Below are 25,573 nucleotides of genomic sequence, written 5' to 3'. Positions count from 1 at the left end.
TCGTGGGCCTTTCAATGAAACACCAAACACCACCTGAAGGTCCCTGTGAAGCGTTAATACCTTTACCCTCAACCCCTCACCAAGTGAGAGGGATTGTACAAGGGATTGTACTGCCTAGTAAACTCAACTTATACTAATACAATAATAATGATTTTAACATCTGGAGGATCCCCCACCTCTGACCAGTGGGGCTCAACATTGTTCATATGGGCATTTTGAAGTTTCTTTGTGTGGATTTTGAAGTAAATGTTCATTTTAAAGTGATTTTCTTTTCAGTAGCATTTTTAAGCACCCAAGCTCATTAAAGCCATGAACCAGTCTCATGTTGAAGTTACATATGAACTGTTACTTCAATGTCCCAGAATTAGTGTCATATATATGAAAAAATTCTGTAACAGTACAGCAACTGTTGATTATTTGAATGAACATTGTCAGTGGGTTAACTGATTACTGAAATTTGTTTGTAGGCCTGACTATGAGAGGTGAATGTTTAGATATCCATATGTAGAACTTTGATTGACTTGCAACTGTGTTTATCTGGAAGTGATTGGCCCTCCAGCTTCCCAGCGTAGGGGGTAAGCTGAAAGAAAAATGAATGGATGATTGAATGAGCAAATAACTTCCTTCCCATACAATTGGTGTTGGATGCATATGTCTGTACATGTCACAAGATCAGTGCTTGATCATCATTACATCTTAGAAAAGGATTATCTTCAAATGAAATTAACAGCTCAACAATCTGCTGCTCACTAACTCCTTTTTTTTTTTTTTTTAGGAATTATTAAGATTATCTTTCCCATTTTGATGTTTTTTGTTAATTAATGTAATCAAAGCCATTCTTTTAAGGAACCATTTTTCTGTATTCTGATATAGTACAGATATCTCTCACTATCCCTGTGAGAGGGATAGTGAATATATTGGTAGATGGATGCTGGAATTGGAGCTGCCAGGCAGGAGGTCTCAAGGAAAAACAAAGAGAAGTTTTATGGCTTCTCTTAGAGAGGATATGAAGGTAGTTGGTGTGAGAGAGGAGGATACAGAGAATAGGGTGACCCCTGAAGGGAAAAGCTGAAAGGATAAGAATTTTAAGTCAGATCAGGGATGTAATTTGTCGTTTTTAAACATTTGAAAAAAAGTCACACTTTAAATATAAAAAGATGTTTATGATAAAAAATGGTTACATCTTCTTAATGATTGTTTATTTTATTTCATTGTTTGCATTGGAGTTTACTTCCATCATAAAGTCATCTGTTGCTGCTACAGGTGCATCAATGTCAAAAATATTATGTTAAAAAGATAATCATTACGGACATCAGAACAAGGGAAATGAACATGATGAACTGCTCAATAATTGATAAGAAAAGTACTCTAATCCTCTGGCTCATCTCTTTGTCTCTCAAATGGCACATATAAATAAAAGTATGACAATATTACACTTGTACTTTGTCTTAATTTCAAGGATCTACAAAGGACACTGCGATATAGCGCACTCCAGCTGTGGTAGGCAAGCCTTCATGATAGTGTGTGAGGCGTCCAGGGTGCATGAGAGCCCAGCCTTTGCGTGGAGCCTTAATTGAGCAGTCATAGCGAAGGAATCTGCATCCACCACCCTGTGATCACAACATGACACATTATCCAAAATCCCTGCAAAGGAGTTTTGTTTGTTCTAAATATCATGTCATAAGCGGTAGGCTTGTATTCATTTTTTGGAGATCAGTTTTATCAGTCAGATAACTTGCGTGTACCCAAATTAGGAGAGGGACCTAGGAAATGAGCATGTAAATACTGAAAGACATTTTTGGGTATACTCAGTGTCTCAAGTCTCAAAAATTCAAATATAAAATTTTGGTTTCTGAAAGTTTCATCAGACAGCAAGTGTCTCATCACAAGGATTCAATGGAAGGCTTTTGATGATTTTTCTATATCAGAAATTTGTGTCAAGACGAAGTATGTTTTGTTGGTACTTTTAATAATCTAATATTTTTTGGTTAATTTTGTGTCAAACTGCAAACATGAATCATACAGCATCTACCTACCTCATGTGTGTGTGTGTGCATGTATGTGTGTGCGCACATGAGTGAATTTCATTTGGGAAATGTGTGGATTGATTGTGTTTTCAGAATCCAATTTTATTCCTGCAGTAGATAACCACTGGTCTAATTATATTATGTTATTCTTTTCCTTAGTACACATTAGGAAAGACTTACTGCTTATTTCCCTGAAACTCACAATCTCATCATGAACAATGGAACTCTGAGAGGCCACTGGGTTGTCAGGAAAGGGTCAGCTATGGATGAATAATAGGTATTGCTACTCAAATTGCATGCTAAAATTAGCATGCACATAATCTTGTGTGAAGAGGCTTATTCAGTGTATAATTAAACTCACTGACTTTTTTTTTTACAAAAATAATAAATCAGACTATTTTTCCATCAAATTTGGGATATCTATCACTTCATTTTTTTCATTTCTATAACTTTATATTCTAAGATTTTATTACATTTAACTCTCAGATGTGTGACTGTTTGGATGGATGGATGGATGTATGGATGGATGTATGACTGTCCATCCATGAATTATCTACCACATATCATGCAGTCAGGGTCACGAGGGGACCTATAACTGTGATCTTGAATTTTCTTGTCCACTTATATGTTGCTTATACATTATTAAGTGCATTAAGCAACAACTACCCCAATTATCTTATTGTACATTTTCCAAATATAACCTTACTAAAACCTACTCTCAGCACTTTTGTGATTCAGAGGGGAAAAAATTTAGTCTTTGTCAATTAACCTGTTTTAAGGGGCGGCGTGGGGCAGTAGAGTGATCGTCTTTTAAAAACCGAACATTCTGGATTCAATTCCCAGCACCTCCTAGTGTGTCGAAGTTGGTGAGCAAAACACTGAACCCCTGACTGCTGGTGCTGGTGGATGGCAGCCTACTGCTCCTCCATGATGGGTTAATTGTAGAGAACGAATTTCCCCAAAGAGGGATTAATAAAGGATACTTTATTATTGTTAAACCAATATATGAACAAAATATTCCACCCCAGGAATCTTGAAACCACCTTAAAATTTTCATCTTGGCTTCAGTTCCACCAGGTGTGACATAAGAATAATTGATGTTAGTTTTATTACTGAAAATTTATACTAAAACTACAGTAGATCACTGCTCATGTGAACAGTAAATCCACTGCATCCATTGTGGATGTTTTGTAATACTTCAACAAGATTGTATATGAGTCAAACGTTTCAGGAAAAGACAAATACAGTGTGGGTTCTATGAAACAGGTTAAACGGTGTGTAGACAGCATTAGTCTTTGATGTTATTTAATATATGGCCCAAGATTTCTATTTTACAATTGCAATCTAAAACTGTCCTAAATGGCTCCATTATGTTTTCAATACTATTGTTAATCAGTATTTGCAAACTTCAAAAAAATAAGAACAGGGAAAATAGAAGGCAGGATATACACAGAGGGCATAAATTCCTTTTTTGTGTTTTTGAAATTCTATTTTTTCACAGACTCACCTGGTAATCTTGGTCCACCTGATTGAGGGCAATGTTAATAGTAAAAGTGGACGCGTCATGGTGTGGCCTCAAAAAGGGCTGCTCATCTGGCTTATATCTAACCACAAAGGCAAGGTCAAACTGTGCCTGCAAACACAGACAAAAAGACAGTTATCTTGCAACCAAACAGACACTTCAGGTCCATTCACAGAGGTAGTGCTCACAAAAAATAAAGCATCACCTCCCCCTACAAGATTTATTTCAAGGCATGGCACAGAAACAGAGAAAAGCTCATTACCTGCATCAACATGTCCTCAAGCTTTGACCACCTCGTTTAACTGGTAGTAAAAGCTGTGTTTATAGTTAATGGTAAGGTGTCATGGTAAGGCAAAATTATTGGCTGACAGAAGAAGGTATGCAATGTGATTGTCCATTATGAACAATGCTCCCTGCGTGCCAGACCCTCAAACTAGCATTAGCATGATGTAGAATAAACATGACAAGGGGTGAGTGCTACCCTCTGCTAAAGGTTAGGCACAAATCGGTATAAAAAAAAAAATCCCTGCCAATGGGGTGGCAGAATAAATTTTGGAATGTGATTATACATTATTTATATATTTTCTTTATCTTGATTTTGATATTCATTAAATCCTATAAATTCAGAATAATGTTGTTGGTTAATTGCTTGAAGGAAGCCTAAACTATTTCTAGACTCAAGAGAATGAATCCACAAACAGAATAAATGTTATGACAGTTTTAAGAACAAGAATCTATTTTTAGTTGTTATTCATATAACATTATTCATGACATTAAATTATGTTACATGAAGGTTTTTCTTACCTGGGTGTAGTACCCTGGATACATCTTCTCTGTAATAGGAACAATGAACTCCACTAAGAACTGTTGCCACTCCTTCTCATAATTAATCTGATTTACATGGATGTCGATGGTGGGGACATTCTCGTAGCCACCCTGGATTCTTTTATCCTGCCCAGCAATATAAAGTATGTTACTGACTTACACAGCACATTTTCCATATTCTGTATTTCTATAATTTACAGTAGTTACCGGTAATTTATCCTCTTCATAAATGACAAGACATAACCAAGATTTGATCAAGTTAATGAGGCTAATGAGACTTTGCTAATAGGGATAGTGGTATACTTGGATCATTCTAAGGATCTAGCACTTTTCAGTTCAAAATGTTCCCTTAAACCAGCCCTTCTCAAATAGCGGGTGCCCCCCCTGCGGGGGCGCGGTGCGATGCCGGGGGTGGGGGGGGGGGGGAGACTCTGGGGGAACATGCTTCTTTTGCCGTACAAGAATAAAGTGTAATTGCACATCCACTACGGTAGTTGGCAGTGGCGCTCTCATTGTCAGAGTGTGCACGGAGAGTATTAGCTCTATGGTGTTTTTTTTTGTTGTTGCACCGAGCAGATGATATGAAGTGCAGTAAACAAACCCTCAAGAGACAACATGAATTTTTTTTAAAAGGGATGAAAAGAGAGGCGGAGAGACACGAAGATAATGAGACAAAAGAAAGTCACCCGAAAGCTAAGACGAGGAAATATGACAATGACAAAGCGTATGTAGCGCTTGGCTTCACCGTGACTACAGTGGGAGACGAGGAAAGACCTAAAAACGATGTTAATAAAGTTAGTCTTTGTTGTAAATTGAACTATATTTCTTTCTTATTTGTTTTCTTTAATGTTAATAAGGATGTAATTTTATGCAGACGTGTACTTATAACAATTTTATAGACAAATGATATTATTTGTAGTCGCGGCGGAGAGTGGGCAAATTGTTTTCTTCTCGCTTGGGGTGGCGTAACAGAAAATAATTGAGAAGCACTGCCTTAAACAGACTTCTCAACTTTCACCGATATGGAATTGATAGAATCTGATCATTTCAAAACAAAAAAAAAAGAAATAACAATTAAACTAAGAAATACATGTAAATCCGCAAGAATTGCAGGTTTGCAATTCTTGCAGATTTCCCATGAAATTGTAAAATCATAACATGATCAGAAATGGCCAATCTTGGTTTGACAAAATACGCAATATAAAATACAGATATTGATTACTTGGGTTTGTGGGAAGTCATATGTCTCAAGCACCTCTGATTTAGGGCTTTAATCTGAAAATCTTAATGAAACAACACTGATGTTTGGAAAAGTGCAGCACAAAAATACCTTAAATATCTTTAATTTCTTGTCACTTTGAGAGTCTACTGTAGTAGTTTTGATACAGGATGACAACCTACTTTATGCCCACCTCCCGACCACTTCCCGAAGTGTTCCATTTCCTCAATCAGGTGGTCACAGGCAATGTCAGTAAAGACTGGGAACCAGTACACATCAGGACAGGGCTAGAGACAGAGATGACATGGCATGATCTGACTTTACCGGTTACACAATGATACTATGGAAATACAGGTGGAATGCAGAAAACATTTTCACACTTTTGGCACAAGTTTACTGCGGCAATCGCATTGGACTCTGAAAAACCATATACAGGGTAGAACTGGCTCATCTCCTTTATAGGTTGTGGGTCTTTGGATTTGAAGATGGCTTCATAAAAAAGGTAAGGATTATTTACCTGTCCCCTAAGGCATCTGAGAGAAATCAGAGGTGATGCCTGTATCTGAGTCTTGTTCCCAATCAGATACCTCTCATTTTCACTTCTGGATGATGACATCGGGCGATGACACTGGCCAATGTCTCCCTGAGCCCACCCGAGGATGGGGGGGGATGGGCCAGTGTCAAGGTATCACACCTGGGTCCAATTTGTAATTGGCGCCAGCTGCAGCAGATGCCGCTAATCAAGATCCCTATAAAGGGCAGCGGCGTGCTCTGCCTGGCGCCGGGGGATTGGGATGCCCGGACGGTGCAACAGCTGGCCCAGCCCGAGATCCTGCCTTGACCCAGCCCGAGATCCTGCCTTGACCCAGCCCGAGATCCTGCCTTGACCCAGCCCGAGATCCTGCCTTGACCCAGCCCGAGATCCTGCCTTGACCCAGCCCGAGATCCTGCCTTGACCCAGCCCGAGATCCTGCCTTGACCCAGCCCGAGATCCTGCCTTGACCCAGCCCGAGATCCTGCCTTGACCCAGCCCGAGATCCTGCCTTGACCCAGGTGAGCCACCAGACCCTGCCCTGCTTTTACCTTGCCATGACTGGGCCCCTACCCCGTTACGACCGGACCCAGCCGGGCGGTGTAACAGCTGACCCTGTCCTGCTTTCACCCTGCCTGGTGAGACCCAGCCCCGTGCAACTCTGTCTCGGGGCCAGGGGCTTGCCAGCGACACTCTACCTGCTGTTCGACATAATAAAGCGCTTTCAACCCAGATTCTGCTCTGAGGTGTGGTTCCCTGCCCGAGTCCGCCCCCGTGACAGCCAGTGTCTCTGCATTTATCCGGGCTTGGGACTGACTCAGAGGGTTGCGTCAGGAAGGGCATTCACCGTAAAACTTTTGCCAAAACCAAACTTGAGAATCAATCATAAGGATTGGTCAAGGCCTGGGTTAACAACTACCGCCATTGACCTACAGGGAACCAGGCTACTGTAAATCAAATATGGAGAGGAGGAAGGTGTGTTCCAAAGCAGACAGCGAAGAGGAAAGGCAAGAGCCTGAGATGAGATTGGGTACAACGTAAGGTAAAGCACCGCGCATTTATGTATGCTTGGTTGGACAGTAAGGAGGGAGAGAATGATCTATACAGGTTGGCAAAAACAGAGAAGATGGAACGGATGTACAACAGGTCTGGGTGATTAAGGATAGAGAGGGGAATGTATTGACAAATGCTAAAAGAGTAATCGGAATATGGAAAGAGTACTTTGAATTGCTGATGAATGTGAAAAATGAAAGAGGCCAGGGAAGAAGAGATGACTATTGTAGACCACAAAGTAGCATAGATTAGTAAAAGTGAAGTGAGGAAGGCATTGAAGAGGATGAAGAGTGGAAAGGCAGTGAGTCTTGATGATATACCTGTGGAGGTATGGAGAGGCAGTGGTATGATATACCTGTGGAGGTATGGAGAGGCAGCAGTCCAGTTTCTTACTAGTTTATAGTTTGACAGGATCTTAAGAGAGTTAGAAGATGCCTGAAGAATAGAGACGAAGTGTGACGGTGTCAATTTTTAAGAATAAGGGGTAAGTGCAGAATTGCGGCAACTATAGAGGGATAAAGTTGATGGGCCATACAATGATGTTATTGGTAGGAGTAGTGGAAGCTAGAGTGAGAGCAGAAGTCAGCATTTGTGAACAGCAGTATGGCTTCATGCCTGGAAAGAGTACTACAGATGCTTTGACAATGCTAACAGAAGTGCAGAGAAGCCAAGAGGGAGCTGCATTGTGTTTTTGTAGGCCACAATGCAGAGGAACTTTGGTATTTTATGAGGAAATCTGAAGTGGCAGAGAAGTATATTAGACTGGTTCAGGACATATGTGCTAGCTGTGAGGAAGTTGTGCGGTGTGCTGTAGGGGTAACAGAGAAGTTCAAAGTGGAGGTAGGGCTTCATCAGGGATCAGCTCTGAAACCCTTCTTGTTTGCAGTGATGATGGGCAGGCTGACAGATGAGGTTAGACAGGAATCTCCTTTGACCTTGCTGTTTGCAGAATACATCGTGATCTGCAGTGAGAGCAGAGAACAGATTGTGGAAAATCTAGAGAGGTTGAGATATGCTCTGGAAAGGAGAGGAATGAAAGTTAGTCGCAGAAAGACAGAATATATGTGTGTAAAGGAGAGGAACCCAGGTGGAACGGTGAGGCTACAGGGAGTGGAGATCAGAAAGTTGGAGGATTTCAGGTACTTGGGGTCAACAGTCCAGAGCAACGGAGAGGTTGGAGAAGAGGTGAAGAGATGGTTCAAGCAGGTTGGAATTGGTGGAGAAAAGTGTCAGGGGTATAATGCGATAAAAGACTATCAGCCAGAATGAAAGGAAAGGTGTACAAGACAGTGGTGAGACCAGCGATGCTATATAGCCTAGAAACAGTTCCAATGACAAAAAGACAGGAGGCAGAGCTAGAGGTCGCAGAGATAACAATGCCAAGGTTCTCGTTTGTAGTGACCAGGATGAATAGGATCAGGAATTAGTCTATCAGAGGGACGGAGGATATGAAGGTAGTTGGTGTGAGAGAGGAGGATAAAGAGAATAGGGTTAGATGGAGAAGGTTGATTTGCTATGGCGACCCCTAAAGGGAAAAGCCGGAAGGAGAAGAAGTTTGGGTTAACTCTGAATCTCAGCCAGATTGGGTAAAGAAATTCCCATATTAGCTGCCTCCAAGCTGGATTATTCTTCCATATGGGACAACCCACGTTTTGTGGTAGGTTAGCATTCAATTTGTTGGAGCATTTTGGCAGAGGAACAGCATACATATGATTGATTATCTAAGTAAGAAGTTTTTAACTCGTATAAGGAGTTTATGGATCAATTTCATTTGGAGGAAAGGGTAAATTTTGGAAATATCGACAAGAATGGAACAGTGTACAAAGTGTGTTTCCACTCAAAAGGAACATAGAAGAATCTAATAGGATAAAAAACCTTTTTGACCTGCCAAGTACACCTCATAGTGCCTCATTATTTTACAAAATGTAATGGAAATACAAAGTGTGAATACTGAAATTCTAAGATCAACATGGCAATGAGATTTAGAATGTAGAATATAAGAAGCAAATTTACCCATTACAAAATTATATAGATGCTACTGTACTCCTATGAAGCTTTTAAATTGGGCCTAGTGGAAGACAAAAGATGCTGGAAATGTAAAGGAGAAGATGGTACATTTTTGCATGACTTTTAGGAATGGCCTATGGTACCTTTCTGGAAGAAGTATTAAAGAAACTGGGAGAGTGGTTGGTACAAAAATGACCAGAATCTCTATATTGTTTTGTCCCCTAGGAGATAGCGGCACACTGTTGCCACAGGGAGTTAATAAAAGAAAGTACGCACTAATAACTGGAAGCCTCATCACTGCAGCAGGGATGCTATTGAGGAATTGGAGGAGTACATGTACACCAGGGTTTGAAGACTGGACTCAGCTAATGAGACTGACTGCATTGTGCAAATATATGACTGCGACACGTACAGCGACAGGCAAAGGGAGGAGGACCTTTGGCCCTGCAGTGTTAAAATTCGCCCAGTGTTGTCCCAGCGTGTTCAGATGTGATCCAAGAAAGACATCAAAACTGACAGGAACTGATTAGGTGATGAGTGGTTTATTAGACGTCAAGAAATACACTTACGAGAATTCCCGGGCCCGAATGAATGTCACCCCGAGGGGATCGTTCGCCCTCCCTAGACATCCGCTGAGGCGCATCCAGTCGGATTTGCGGATGAGGGAGATTCAGCACCCCTCTGAGGGAGAATGGGTGATTTAAATAGAGAGAAATAAAATGAAATCTGAAAATTAATCCGGTAAAAGACAAAGTGACGGAGAGGAACTGGCTGACCAAGGTAGGGAGTCAGAGGGACATTGTGTTGGATCTGAAGGTATAGAAAGAAAAAGAAGTCAAGGTTAGGAATGCCTCTGGAGGAGTCGAGGACTCACGATGAGAACGGTGATTTATCTGTTATCAGCCGAGGTTAGGAAAACCTCTGAGACACTGTCCAATGTTCTGTTAAGTGGAGTTATCAACTCTCACTGACTAGTTTCACAAAGTGAGACAATGATCCGTGCCTGCCGTTAGTGTTCAAGATACCGTCCCCGAGAGAAGGGAGGAGTTGATTTGACGTAAGATTAGTCGAGGTTAGGACAACCTCTGGTACACTGTGAAAGAAGACAGTGGGAGTCGAGGGCTCCACCTAGTGGGTCAGCGGAAGTGATTGCACCGTGTGGATCGCTAGTGTTCAAGATACCGTTACCAAAATTATAGTAAATGTTTGAATTTTGTATTTGTGTGAATGCTGTGCTGCACCACTGAAGGCAGTTGGGTCAGTGGAAACCTCGAGAGGGCAACGAAATTGCCAGCCTGCAGAAGTAAGTGTGAAGGTACAGATTGTTGTGTGAGTAGAAAAAAAAGGAAAAAACTGAAAAAACAAACCGATCATAAGATGGTGTCAGTGGAGGCGGGTCTGGATGGTCCATCCACCTTCGCCAAGAGATGGAAATCAATCATAGAAACGCTCACGTCTGGGGCGTACATAACCATCCCCCAGATGAGAACCGCGAGAGTAAAAAAAAAAAAAGAAAAAAAAATGAGAAAGGATTGAACTAAAGGAACAGAGAGGGGACAAGAGAAAAGTGAAGAGGGAACAGTCTCCCCTATTAGAGGGAGAGCAAAAGAAACAGCAGGTTGTTATAACAGGGCGATTGGTAACAAGAGCTGCAATATGAATGTACTGTGCAGACCAGCCTGCATAGAACACACCGGTGTGGTCACCTAGTTACAGTCAAATGAAAAAGTTTTGGCACCCCTGATCATTTTCAAGATTTTCCTTTCTAAATCATTGGTTGTTCGGATCAGCAATTTCAGTTAAATATATCATATAGCAGACAAACACAGTGATATTTGAGAAGTGAAATGAAGTTTATAGGATTTGCAGAAAGTGAGCAATAATTACTTAAGCAAAAGTAGACAGGTGGATAAATTTGGGCACCCTTGTTGTTTTATTGATTTGAATACCTTTAGCATTAATTATTGGAACACAAAATTTGTTTGGTAAGCTCATTGACCCTTGACCTACATACACTGGTGAAGCCAATCATGAGAAATGGTATTTAAGGTGGCCAGTTGCAAGTTTTCCTCTTTACATCTTCTCTGAAGAGTGGCAACATGGGAGCCTCAAAACAACTGTCAAATGACCTGAAAACAAAGATTGTTCGACATCATGGTTTAGGGCAGCCGCATGTGGCTCCGGAGCCGCATGCATCTCTTTCATTTTTACACTGCGGCTCCGAATGGCTTGGGAAAATAAATTATAAATATTTAATTGATGTGTATTTCATTTGTGTTAATTCCTTTTTTTAACTTTTAGTTCTAAGTTGGAAGATTATTGTGATTGTGAAATATTAAATAAAATTATATTTATTATTTTTTGCCGCTCAAAATAATGTCACACTCAAGGAAGCCGGTATACCCGCCAGCCGGTAAGTCAAGATTCACAGATGCTGTGCGCCAAAGTTCAGGAGCAGAAGTCCCATAAACCAGGTAAAATAAATATTTATGAAGATATTTTGCAAATATTTCTTTTTTGTTTACTGACAGTGATTTTTTTTTTTCCCGATTTATTTTTAAGATTCAGGTCAAGGCTCTGCTACACACTCTGAAAGCCCAAAGCTCAAAATGAGTTCATTACATGAATAAAATTTTATTTTCTCCGCAATACTTTGTATAAACAAGTGTGTAGTGTGTTGCTTCTGAAATTCACAAAGTGTAAAGGTAATAAAAAAACAATATATACAGTGGTACCTTTATTTTAGACGTAAAAAAGTAATTACGGCTCCCAGTGTTTTCTTTTCCGAGAAAACCGGGTCCAAATGGCTCTTTGGGTGTTAAGGGTTGCCGACCCCTGGTTTAGGGGAAGGATACAAAAAGATAGCTCAGAGATTTCAGCTGTCAGTTTCCACTGTGAGAAACATAGGGAGGAAATGGAAGACCACAGGCACAGTTCTAGTTAAGGCCCGGAGTGGCAGGCCAAGAAAAATCTCAGATAAGCAGAGGCGAAGGATGGTAAGAGCAGTCAAACTCAACCCACAGACCAGCTCCAAAGACCTACAACATGGTTTTGCTGCAGATGGTGTCGCTGTGCATCATCATTCAACTATTCAGCGCACTTTGCGCAAGGAGATGTTGTATGGGAGAGTAATGCGGCAGAAGCTTTTTCTGCGCACATGCCACAAACAAAGTCGCTTGAGGTATGCTAAAGAACATTTGGACAAGCCAGCTTCATTTTGGAGTAAGGTGCTGTGGACTGATGAAACTAAAATTGAGTAATCTGGACATAACAAGGGGCGGTATGCATGGCAGAAGAGGAACACAGCATTCCAGGACAAACACTTGCTACCCACAGTAAAATTTGGTGGTGGTTCCATCATGCTGTGGGGCTGTGTGGCCAGTGCAGGTACTGGCAATCTTGTTAAAGTTGAAGGTCGCATGGATTCCAGTCAGTATCAGCGGATACTTACAAACAATGTTCATGAGTTAGTGACAAAGCTGAAGTTGCACCGGAGCTGGATACTCCAACAAGACAACAACCCTAAACACTGCTAAAATTCTACTAGGGCATTCATGCAGAGGAACAAGTACAATGTTCTGAAATGGCCATCTCAGTCCCCAGACCTGAATATTATTGAAAATCTGTAGTGTGATTTAAAGTGGGCTGTCCATGCTTGGAAACCATCAAACCTGACTGAACTAGAGATGTTTTGTAAAGAAGAATGGTCAACAATACCTTCAACAAAATTCCAGACCCTCATTGGAAGCTACAGGAAGCGTTTCGAGGCTGCTATTTCTGCAAAAGGAGAATTAGACTAAAAGCGGAATTAAAGGAGAATTAAACTAAATATTGAACTAAATATTGATATAATTTTTCTGTTGGGGTGCCCAAATGATTACTTTCTTTTAAGTAATTATTGCACACTCTGTAAATACTATAAACTTCATTTCACTTCTCAAATATCACTGCTATATATTTAACTGAAATTGCTGATCCGAACAACAAATGATTTAGAAAGGAAAATCTTGAAAATGATCAGGGGTGCCCAAACTTTTTCATACGACCGTAAACTGCGAGGTACGGGAAAACCAAGGTGATTTGTCAGTCATCTGGCTTGACCTGCCATGCCTATGGATCCATCCCCATAAACTGGTGACTAAAGCCCTGCCAACCTACCATGTTCCACATAAGGTTACAGAGCTCATACAGGACTACTAAAACTGTTTCAACATGAGATTCACATCTGGACAAACAGCATCGGCACGGCATCGCCTGGGAAAAGGCATCATCCCTAGTTGCACCATATCAGTAACACAGTTTGCCTTGGCGATGACCATGCTTGTCAAGGCAGCGGAAGTGGAATGTAGAGGGCCTCTTTCTAGATTTGGCATTCGCCAATCTCTGATTTGAGCCTCTACGGACAACCTAACTGTCAAAGCGACATTGGTGCCAGGGTGTTGCTGGCTCCTCAAAGGACTCGAAAGGCTAACATCTTGGGCGAGAATTACATTCAAGCCAGCCAATGCAGGTCCCTCGTTGTGAGGAAGGGGAAAGTGGAGGACAAGTTCCACTTCCACATGAACAAACTTCAAATTAAATCGCTGACAGAGAAGCCGGTGAAGAGCTTCGGAAAGATCTTTTACGCTACTCTGGGAGACACAGCAGTGATCCAAGCGATGCACACCGGGCTGAAAAACTGGCTGGCAGCAGTGGATAAGTCAGGCCTGTCAGGGAAATACACGGTGTGGATATATCAACATGGCATCCTGGAGAGATTTCTGTGGTCATTATTAATGTGTCAAGACCCAACAACACCAGTGGAGACCTTCGAGCATAACACCAACCAATTCCCCCGCAGCTCAAAGAGTCTGAGTTGTACTGCCCTTTATGGTCACACTGACAAACTGCAGTTTCCTTTCTCTGGCCTGACAGAGGAATTAAAGTTTCAAAAGCCAGAAAGGGGCTTCTATACAGAGGGGTCAGGTAGAGGGGTGAGGTATGGAGTAGTGCACTGCTTGGATAAAAGTCAGGGTCTGATCAACCCCAGCTGGCTCGCCTGGGCAAGTGTCTGATGATCAAAGACCCAAAACACCCCATAAGCCTGGGTTCATAACTCAAGATGTGTCCAATCTGCACCATTAGTGTATTTTCTTAAAACTGATTGCCAGGAAGAAATATTTCTTCTTATTTATGACAGACTTGTTACATTTAACATATGTGGAAAAGCATCATAATTGAAATAATGATGAACAATACAATTGTACAGAGGGCGGGGAGGGGTGTTGTCCTTTAACTTTAGTTTTGACAGCATTTGTGTTTTTTGATTTTATCATATATTCTCTATGTCGTTTGTTAAAAAATAAATGCTTGACAAAATGATGAATAAAACAAACTAATCATGGATTCATTTTGCAATGCTAAATCTCATGCAAAAACCAAGGAAAGCACAGAAAAACTCAAAGCCTCCCAAACACATGTTCAAATTTGATGAAGCCAAATCAATTAAGGTGCTTATTTATTGCGAGAATGTTATTTTACTCATCAATGTCTCCATGTGAATTAAATCAATTTCGGTTTTGCCCCAAAAAGATTTCTGCAGTCATATGCGACAGCAAATTGACAAACAAAAATTATTTTTGGGAGGAAATCAAGTCAGTCTGATTGGAGACATGTACCTCTGCCACTAGGGGCTTTTCAAGAACCTCTTGCTTCACATTCATCAACTATAACTGACAATCCTCCATCCACAGCCATTCAAAAACTACTTGAAACTACTCAGCAGATGAGTCATGCTTAACTCACAGTTTCAATCAGCTTCTCTTTCATGATGTGAGTGTAGTTCTCATGGATGTAGCGCTCCTTCCAGTCCTAAAATCAGCGTAAATACAGAGCTACTATGATGACAATAAACCCAATTATTCACAAAGCCACAAAAATGCAACGTTGGTATGCCATGTTATATAAAAAGACAAAAAAAATAAATAAATCAAAGCTGTCTATTTTTTTTTTTTACAGAAGATGGATAAATGATATAATAGAGTGTTACTTGAGATAGAAGAAAAATGTAGCCTCAGGGCGGCACGGGCCGGTGTTATCCTGAGACAGGGACAGCTTCCAGATGAAAGGACAACTACAGTTAATGTGATCAGGGAGACAGGTAGGAGAGTACTTCGTGTATCATCTTGAAGTAAGGTAGATGAGAAAACTTGGTGGTGGAATGAGGAAGTGCAGGAGTATATACAGAGAAAGTGGTTAGCTGAGAGAACTGAAAAGAACAGACAGGAGTACTGGGAGATACAACGTAAAGTCACGATGGAGGTAGCAAAGGCAAAACAAAGGGCATACAATGACTTGTATGCTCAGTTGGACAGTAAGGTGGGTCAGAATGATTTATACAGATTGGCAAAACAGAGAGATACAAATGGAAAGGATGAACAGCAGTTCAACGTGTACAAGGTTACAGAGAATAGGGTTAGATAGGGAAGGATGATTTGCTGTGGCAACCCCTGAATGGAAAAGCCGAAAGGAGAAGAAAAAGAAGAAAGAAGTCAAGATAGAAGAAAAGTTAAAATAGTTTAATTTAACTGAATCTTACTCCTTATTTCAATTCAGATATTGAGGATATTGATATCAATATCAACTAAAAAAGTAAAAAATTAAAGATAACACAACAAGAAATGGTTGACACAAAGTTGATTTTAGTATTGAAGGTGTGTTTATGACTATGCTCATCACTATATGCTCAATCTGTGATTTTATATTTCTCAATATTAAAAAGAACTTGACTTTTAGTAAAGTATTATACGGACACATGCCATCTACAATTTTCACATGAAGAGGACGTGGTTCTAAATTGCTTGATTTTTTCAAACTCATCATCCAGGCAATATGGGATTTTATATAAAATGTATATATTTTTCAGATGAAATTATTAATATATACTGGGGTTCCAAAAAGGTCAGGACACATGTATCTTCAAATTAGCCATCAAATTGAAAAAATATTGTAAAAAAAAAAACAACCTACATATTCTTTCCAAAACTGCACATTTTTTGCGATCCATCTTAATTTGATTTAATTTAATTAATTTTACTTAATTTAATTCATTTGAATACATTGGAAAAAATGCCCAGAGGTGTGAAAAAGAGAGAGAATGATTGTTTGTCCATATGTTGCCCTGCGATTGACTGGCAACCGGTCCAGTGTGTACCCCGTCTCTTTCCCAATGACAGCTCGGTGAGGCTCCAGCTTTCTTGCGACTGACCGCAGGATAAGCGGTAGATAGTGGATGAATGGATCTGGTACTGGAATTCTGGGTGTTTTGTGTTAGTTGGGTTAATCATGCTAATCTTGAAAGTATGTATATCTAAAACGCGAAAATCCAAATAGGCTAAATAAAAAAAACTAATTTGTTTGATCAATTTAATACGCTTTAGTCATTTAAGGAGACAGTAGTTAGTGTACAGCAGATAATATTGTGCATTTGATTGACTGAAGAGGTGCTTACCAATGGGTTTTCAAATATCTGCCACAAATCATTATGTAGGTGACCAGTTTTGTAGTTCTCTGTTGATAGGATGCGACCAAAAGAGTGCATGTTTGTTACATACATGAAGATACCCTGAAAGAAAGAGTCCCAAATGGGGCAAAGTGCTTAACATACTTTTGCATATTACTTCAATAATTCAGTAAAGAATACACCAGAAACAATGAATGAGTGCAGTCATTTTCTTAACTTGTGGATTTTTTTCATTATTTGTAAAGTTCTGAAATATGTGACAATTTCAGTGCTATGTTTTTTTATAGTCAAAACATAATATGTTTGGATTTTCTCACCAACCTTGTTGCGAACATTGTGGCAGAAAGCCATGTCAGGGTCTACCTCTTGTGAGTAAAACAGGTCATTTTCATTGAGCTCTGAGCGAAGGATGTTGGCCTTTATCAAGTACACCCTGGATACATATGGCACATTCCACACACCCCTGCAACAGAAATTACAATCCCACAACAGTGAAAACAGTACATTTTCAATAAGATATTTCAAGATTTTCTTCATAAGGCACATAAAAGCAGTGCAAACAGGGTGGAAAATCTATCAGCTAATCTAGCATGTCCAAATAAAACAAAAAAATTCAACATGTATGTGTTGCATTTTTGCATTTTTGCCCTTACCAGAAACAAATCTGGCTGACAGCCAACAATGTAGAGCAGAATCTAAAATCTGCCATAGAGAGAAATCCTCCCACAGCTCCCACAGGACTCCTCAATGCACAGGATCCAATGCCTTCTCTAGGTCCACAAAACACACTTAGACTGTTTGGGCAATTTCTGATCCACTGTAAAGGAATCTGAGAATCTGAGAATCTGACTATCGACTACCCAACAGGCACCTCCTCTCTAGCACCCTCTGAATGGACCTTTCCTGAGACACTCAGGAGGGCAATCCCCACTGGAACACACCCTCTAATCCCCCTTAAAAGAGAAGGAGCACCATCGTGGATTGCCAATCCAGAGGCCCTGCCCCTGATGTTCATGCAACGTTGGAGAGACATGTCAGCCAGGACAGCCCCAACTTAGCCCAAGCCTCAGGGACCTCAGACCAGATCTCAACCATCCCTAGGCCCTGCCACCAAGGAGCCTTTTAACCATCTTGGCAACTTCAGCCCCAGAAATAGGGGAGTCCAGACTCTGCCTCCTCTTTGAAAGGCATGTCTGAGGGATTGATGAGGTCTTTGAAGTGTTCCTACAACTGACCCACAATATCAGCAGCACACCGTCTCCATTATACAAAATGTTGGCAGTGCAATGTTTCCCCCTCCTGAGCCACCGATGGTGGATTAGGATCTCCTCAAATCTGTCTGAAAGATATTCTCCAGGGCCTCACCAAACTCCTCCCATATCTGAGTTTTGGCAGTACCTGCCAGCTGCCAGAGTCTCACAGCCTGAAAGGGCCTATTTTTAAAGCTTGATGGCATCCCTCACTAACGGTGTCCATTGATGGATTCAGTGGTTACCACCTTGACAGACACAACCGCCTAATGATCACAGCCTCAAAAATGGAGGCACAGAATATGGCCAACTCCAACTCAATTACCCCTTGGACATAGTTAAAGTTCTACTGGAGGTGGGAATTGCAACTCTTTCTGACAGGAGATTCTGCCAGAAATTCCCTCACAATATTTGGGTTTGCCCAGCCTGACTGGCATTCTTCCCCACCATTGGAGTCAACCACCAGATGGTGATCAGTTGACAGGTCTGCCCCTCTTATCACCCCAGTGTCTGCAAGTCCTATGACACAACCACAAAGTCAATCATCAAACGGTGGTCCAGGGTTTGTTTGTGCCAATTACACATACTCACACCCTTATGCCTGAACATGGTGTTTGTTATGAAAAGTTAATGACAAGCACAGAAGTTTAATAACCAAACATTACTCAAGTTCAGATGGGGGTGGGGGGTTGGTGGTGGTGGTGGGGGGGGTTCCACCAGTCACATCCTTCCAAGTCAATAGACTTCAAAAAGGGTGGGTAGTCTGGGCCGATGTTTGGTGCATTGTCACAAACAAGAGTCATAACCCATCTTCTCATAAGAATGCCTCTTCAAGTTTGTCAAAGGGGAACAATAGGGTGTATTCATTCACAAATAGTGTTAATGAAATACACCTTAGACTGGCTGTATGTCAATTACAGGGCCACTGATTGAAAGTTGTACCAATTAAAACAACTTGTTGCTATTTTTGGCCTCTGGGAGGGACCCAGCTAGGCCCAATGCAGAAAAGCCCTTCTTGAAATTTTACCAGGAACCTTCTTACAGTGAAGTGCAAAAGCTTCACTTTGCTACACAATGTCTGGACAGAAAATAAGTCTATTTTGATGCTCTTTTTCAGCAGCCAGTGATTATTGGTCTCAAGCAACATAAGAGACCAACAATGCAGGTACTTACACTCTGCGTCCTTGCACGATGTCCACATAGTCTTCAGAGCGGGCATAATAGCCATCTTCACTGAGGGCTCCCCAGAAGTTGCTCCATAGTCTGCCACTTCGAGTGATCATCGGTGCAATGATAGGCCTGGAGATCAAGCAAGATGGGTTCGATGTTTTGTTTGTACAGTTTGTTCAGTTTGTACAGAAATTTATCATGCAAAATAAAAAAATGATGTCAATTCAGTGTGATCAATTTACTTACAAATTTTGTTGAATGAGAAGCTTCAGAGTGTCTTTATTCTTTAAAACCACCTCAACATCAAAGCTGAAGAAATAGTCACAGTCCTTTTGCTGCCGACACATATCACTGTAGGAAAGGCGATACCAACACCAACACTTAAGGTGTAACTCAAAGAAAAAGGTTGAAAGAAACGCCATTCAATCAGCCCAAGTTAAAATAACAAAAACAAAAACATACGCATCAAAGTGTTCAAAGGATCAGGTGCGAAACCAAAAAAACTGATGGATCTGGTTTGACTTAGGCTGGAAGTAAAATAAAAGCTACAAATAAAGCACACACACACACACACACACACACACACACACACACACCCGAACATACACATTATGGAACTTACAGGGCAATGTTGCGGGAGGTGACTCCATCAACCCCATCTTCAGGCCCGATGAACTTGACGTCACGATACAGACTTGTGTGGTCTTGCAAGAAAGAGCTGACTTCCCGCTCATGTTGCGTTTCCTGTAAGGAATAATGGCAAAACAAGTTTGAATTGTCACAAATTTCATTAAAAACACCTTTAATTAACAGAAGCCTAAAACAATTACTCTTGAGTCTGACATCTCCCTTTATTAGAATAAAATTACAATTGTTTAAAACAAAGACTACACAAGACAAAAATACTGTTAATATCAATTTAGATGTAATGTTATTACTGTGGATGAATCTCCTTATGTTACCTGGTTATAAATGAAGAGTTTGAGCCTGTCCTTAGGATACTGAAGCTGAAGCAGTCGTTCAAAAAAAACAGAAATGAAGGGAGTGGGCTGCTGAATGAAGACACCGATCAACACTAGGGGGTACTCACTCTCCTGTTGGGCACAAGTATTTTTGCTCAAGAAATCAATAATCACTGGACTCGAAATTGCTTAAAAATATTTGATTTTGGTTGTAAAAACACAATTATCTCATACCAGAGACTAGGACAGACCTTCAGAGATGTTAGTGACTTTAGATCCTCATGACACACTGTGCATCCAATCTCAAATGTCCAGGAGTTGGGGATGTAGTTGCCCAAGTAATTGATCTGAATCTAGAAAATAGAAAAAAATTTGATGAAATTTAAGACCCTGACTAAACAAAAACTAAACAAAAGCTATTCCAAACAAAACATGTAAACAAGGTGAATCAAAATGCTTAAAAAAGGTGAATTAATAATTTCGTTAATAAAGCTCTCACAAGGGAGTTTCGTTCCTGATGTAAATGTGTAGAAATATTTGTCAAGAAAGATGTCATAATCTATGTTGGGTGTTTTGTAATTCACACGCTTTGTTTAAATATGGTTCCAGGAAAATGTACACGTTAGAGAGTAAAGACAACTTCTACTTGTTCTTTTTCTCCAAAGCCCAGGTGTCAATGACTCACTTCTGGACATCCATCAAGGCAGCAGTATTCCCAATGATTGCGTAGCCTACTGACACAGGCTGAGACTATTTAAAGGCCTATGAAACCTTTGCATGTGTTTTGCGGTATTTAGCCTTTTATAGTGTAATGCCATGACTTCCCAATTGTGAAACTGTTCATGATAGTCTTACTTTCTGAGACATTGAATTTTGGGTTTCACTATTTGTCATCCAAAATCAAAAATACATTTTCAAGATAAGATAAGAAGCAGAACAAGAAGACAAGAAGATCACTTCAAGATAATTAAGGCTTGAAATATTTTACTCTATATGAAAAGCATTTATATAAAATGTGGGTTTCATTTTCTGAAACTTGTGACAAAAAATATTGAACTTTTTCCTGATATTCTAATTTTTTTACATGCACCTGTGTGTTGTATGGTGTCACTGATTTAGCAGAATTTAGGATTTTCCATGAATGGATTGTGGGACTGATTATCACCTAGCCCCGAGCCAGTTCAATGGTTAATCTAAATTATAATGCAGCCTCAAAGTGGCACAGGCCAGTGTCTCTCCAAGCCAGCCTTAGGGGCACGGGCCAGTGTCTCACTAAGCCGGTCCCGAGCCCAAACACTGTAAATGCAGAGGAAGAGCGTCAGGATGGTTATCTGGCATAAAAGCTTTGCCAACCTAACAATCTCCTACTGGATTGGTTAAGACCCAGGTTAACAACGACTGCCAGGGCTACTGTGGGTCGAAGGAGAGAAGGAAGGCTTTTCAGAAACAAAGAGAGAACAAGAAAGGAAAGAGTCTGGGGCTGAGAGTAGGGACTTTGAATATTGGGACAATGATAGTAAAATATAGAGTTGGTCAACATGATGCAGAGAGGGAAGGTGGATATACCCTGTGTCCAGGAGACCAGGTGGCGGAATAGTAGGGCGAGAAGCTTGGGAGCGGGTTTTAAGTTGTACTATTATGGTACTGACAGGAAGACAATAGGAGGAGCAGTAATCTTAAGGAGGAGTTTGTTAGGAATGTTCTGGAGGTGAAAATAACGTCAGATAGACTGAGGAGTCTGAAACTGGAAACTGAGGGTGTGATGCTCAGTGTTGGTATGCCTCGCAGGTGGGATGTGAGTTTGAGGAGAAGGAGAAGTTCTGGAATGAGCTAGATGAAGTGATGCAGAATATCCCCAGAGATGAGAGAGTGGTAATTGCTGCAGACTTCAATGGGCATGTTTGTGCGGATAATAGAGGGGATAAAGAAGTGATGGGAAGATTTGGTATCCTGGATAGGAATGCAGAGGGACATATGGAGGTAGACTTTGGAAATGGCTGTAGTGAACACGTTTTTCCAGAAAAGATAGGAACATAGGGTAACTTATAGGAACGGAGATAGGAGCACACAAACAGAATACATCTTGTATAGACAAGTTAACCTCAAAGAGATTAGTGACTGCAAAGTAGTTGTAGGTGAGAGTGTAGCCAGAAAGCATAGGCTGGTGGTTTGTAGGATGTATGGTTATATGGTTATCAGGGAGGAGTTGAGGGAGAGCTTCCCGATGACTGGACAACTACAGCTAATGTGATCTGAGACAGGTAGGAGAGTACTTTGTGTATGATCTGGAAGGAAAGCAGATAAGGATACATGGTTGTCGAATGAAGAAGTGCAGGACTATATATAGAGAAAGCGGTTAGTAAAGAAGAAGTGGGATTCTGAGGGGACTGAAGAGAAGAGACGGGAGTACAGGGAGATACAACATAAGGTGAATATAGAGGTAGGAAAGGCAAAACAAAGGGCATACGATGACTAATATGCTCGGTTGGACAGTAAGGAGGGAGAGAATGTTTTATATAGATTGGCAAAACAGGGTGATACAAATGGAAAGGATGTACAGCAGGTTTGGGTGATTAAGGATAGAAAGCGAAATGTATTGACAGATGTTAGAAGAGTGATGGGAAGATGGAAAGAATACTCTGAAGAGCTGATGAATGAGGAAAATTAAATAGAGGCAAGGGTAGAAGGGGTGACTATTGTGGACCACAAAGTAGCAGAGATTAGTATAAGTGAAGTGAGGAAGGAATTGAAGAGGATCTTCTTCTTCTTCTTCTTCTTCTTTCAGCTTTTTCCTTCAGGGGTCGCCACAGCGAGTTAACTTTCTCCATCTAACCCTATTCTCTGTATCCTCCTCTCTCACACTAACTACCTTCATATCCTCTCTCACTACGTCCATAAATCTTCTCTTTGGTCTTCCTCGAGACCTCTTGCCTGGCAGCTCCAATTCCAGCATCCGTCTACCAATATATTTTCTATCCCTCCTCTGTACATGACCGAACCATCTCAGTCTGGCTTCTGTTCTCTTCATCTCTGCAACCACTAGTTCTGCCTCCTGTCTTTTCGTCATTGTAACTGTTTCCAGGCCATACAACATTGCTGGTCTCACCACTGTCTTGTACACCTTTCCTTTCATTCTGGCTGATAGTCTTTGTACACCTTTCCTTTTATTCTGGCTGATAGTCTTAAGCATTGAAGAGGATGATGAATGGAAAGTCAGTTGGTCCTGATGATTTACCTGTGGAGGTGTTGAAGTGTCTAGGAGAGATGAAGATGTTGAGGTTCTCTTTGGGAGTGACCAGGACGGATAGGATCAGGAGTGAGTCTATCAGAGGAGCAGCACGTTAGAGGTTTGGGAGAGCAGGTCAGAGAAGCCAGACTGAGATGGTTTGGAGGGATTTGAGGAGGGATAGTGAATATATTGGTCGGCGGATGCTGGAATTTGGGCTGCCACGCAGAAGGTCTAGAGGAAGACTAAAGAGAAGGTTTACGGACGTCGTGAGAGAGGATATGAAGGTAGTTGGTGTGAGAGAGAATGATACAGAGAATAGGGTTGGATGGAAAAGGTTGATTCGCTGTGGCAACCCCTGAAGGGAAAAGCCGAAAGGAGAAGAAGAGGAAATTGGTTAATCTAAATTATTGTCTCACACTAAATTGTCCCAAAATACTAAAATCAATCTGGCTTCATTCTGGCTCTAAGCAACTGCTTTGTTTACATATAAGTACCATACCTTGGTGGGTCCATTTCCATGGACAATGACAGGTAGTGTATCATATAGCACATTTCTGGCTCGCACTTGTCCATCTTCAAATTTCAGCACCACCTCATCTGGGGACATAACCAAACAAGATGAGATGAGAAGAAGAAGAAGAAGAAGAAGAAGAAGAAGAAGAAGAAGAAGAAGAAGAAGAAGAAGAAGAAGAAGAAGAAGAAGAAGAAGAGTTGTAGTTTAAAAATTCCCTTCATTCAAAGGAGCCTAACAAGTATAAATTCAATGTAAGGTACTGTATTTTCACGACTATAAGGCGCACATAAAAGTCTTAGATTTTCTTCAAAATGTGCGGAGTACCCTATAGTGCAGTGCGCCCTTTGTGTTTTGTTGTTGTAAGGTGGACGTAGTAGAGAACACCATAAGAGCGTTAAAGGGGGAAGTGTGGGCGTTGATTGTATACAAAAGAATGGGTTTGTGCGTTATGCAGAACATCGTTGTTTTAACCCCGAAAATGGCAGACACGCTCATGAAGCACAATTTAAACTGATGGTCATCAGCTCTGCAGAGGAACATGGAAATCAAGCAGCCGCGAGAGAATTTAAGATTAATGAAACGATGGTTCGCGGACATAGGGCGGGGTGGCCCTGATTGATGACGATTACCGGTTAAAAAAAAATGTGAGTGTGTTGTAAGGCGGACGTAGTAGAGGACAATGAGAATGTTAAAGGGGGAAGTGTAGGCGTGGATTGTATATAAAACCTGCGCCCTATAATCAGGTACGCCTTACGTGTGTGTTAAATACAATTATGGCACACATGACTGAGACTGCACCTTTTAGTACGGTGCGCCTTATGGTCGTGAAAATACGGTACTCAGTATAGCTCAGTGGCCGGACATCAACTCAGAATGAGAACATCAACTCGCCATGGTTGTTTACAGAACCCAAAGCGCTTCCCATCCCCTAGAAATAAAGAAATAAAGCCTCATTTCCAGCTGCAACCTGCTCTGCAGTGAGAACAGGGGTTTGCAGTGCGTGCCCTGTCTGCACTGGGCCCTTACTGATGGGCAAAGGGGTCGGGTTCACAAGAGTCACGGCAACGGTGGATGCAGCTGCACTGGGCGCTGATACTGTACATCAGCAGGTGGCGAACCAATGTCCATCTCTCAATGCCTTTCAAACGTCACTCTCCCCTCCATTACTGATATTTCAAAAACACTGTAAAAACTCAACCATCTACCTGGCAGCTTGACTCTCCCAACTGTTCCAGTTAAAGCATGTTTCATTTCACTGGCATCTCTCATTACCTCCAACATCCATTCTTCCATTATCACTGGAAGTGTTCCCTCATCAGTCAAAACTCTCAAAATGCCTGGCTCAGATACATAGACCACAAACATAAAACAAGCATACTCCCAATTTTTAATAATTGAGAAAGCTGTAGCCTTCCAGCTTTATAAGCACGTCAATTATCACAACCTCTGTCATTCCACCTCCTTTACAGTACAGAAAGAGCTCTGTCAAAGCAGTTTAATCTGGCCTGCAGGCTGTAAGTCCTTACTCCACTGCTCCACGTTGCAATAATATGCTTACAACTTCATCCATCCATTAACTACAGCTTAGCCCACACTAAGGGTTGCGGGGGATGCCAGAGCCTTTCCAGGCAGTTATTTGGTGAGAGGCAAGGTGCACCCTGTGGACTGGTTGCCAGACAAACACAAGACCATATACAGAGACAAACAACCTTTAACTCGCGTTCACACACAATTTTCCCATAGGGAGAACATGCAAACTCCA

At 41.1% G+C, this 25,573-nt stretch overlaps 1 protein-coding gene across 2 annotated transcripts in view; it reads right to left on the bottom strand.

The window, feature by feature from the left end:
• plod1a (procollagen-lysine, 2-oxoglutarate 5-dioxygenase 1a) overlaps window positions 1-25,573 on the bottom strand; it is a 46,261-nt gene that overhangs the window by 9,135 nt on the left and 11,553 nt on the right. The window contains exons 7-19 of one of the 2 annotated variants that reach the window (XM_086160042.1): window positions 23,797-23,894; window positions 20,320-20,421; window positions 20,069-20,200; window positions 19,729-19,850; window positions 19,353-19,457; window positions 19,110-19,235; window positions 17,008-17,149; window positions 16,675-16,788; window positions 14,970-15,035; window positions 5,776-5,880; window positions 4,354-4,500; window positions 3,535-3,660; window positions 1,190-1,610 (exon numbers count right to left, since the gene is read on the bottom strand). In XM_086160042.1, the coding sequence (XP_086016168.1) occupies window positions 1,455-1,610; window positions 3,535-3,660; window positions 4,354-4,500; window positions 5,776-5,880; window positions 14,970-15,035; window positions 16,675-16,788; window positions 17,008-17,149; window positions 19,110-19,235; window positions 19,353-19,457; window positions 19,729-19,850; window positions 20,069-20,200; window positions 20,320-20,421; window positions 23,797-23,894 (1,541 nt within the window). In that variant the 3' untranslated portion in view covers window positions 1,190-1,454. Of the gene's footprint in view, window positions 1-1,189; window positions 1,611-3,534; window positions 3,661-4,353; window positions 4,501-5,775; window positions 5,881-14,969; window positions 15,036-16,674; window positions 16,789-17,007; window positions 17,150-19,109; window positions 19,236-19,352; window positions 19,458-19,728; window positions 19,851-20,068; window positions 20,201-20,319; window positions 20,422-23,796; window positions 23,895-25,573 lie in introns of those variants that run through there. The other variant, XM_086160043.1, reaches the window with a different exon arrangement.

The sequence above is a fragment of the Fistularia commersonii genome, chromosome 14, assembly GCF_037954325.1.
Source record: "Fistularia commersonii isolate RoL2024-O1a breed Wild chromosome 14, RoL_Fcom_v1.0, whole genome shotgun sequence".
Lineage (NCBI taxonomy): Eukaryota > Metazoa > Chordata > Actinopteri > Syngnathiformes > Fistulariidae > Fistularia > Fistularia commersonii.
The sequence above is the reverse complement of the archived record's forward strand: the minus strand, read 5'-3'. Positions and strand labels throughout refer to the sequence as shown.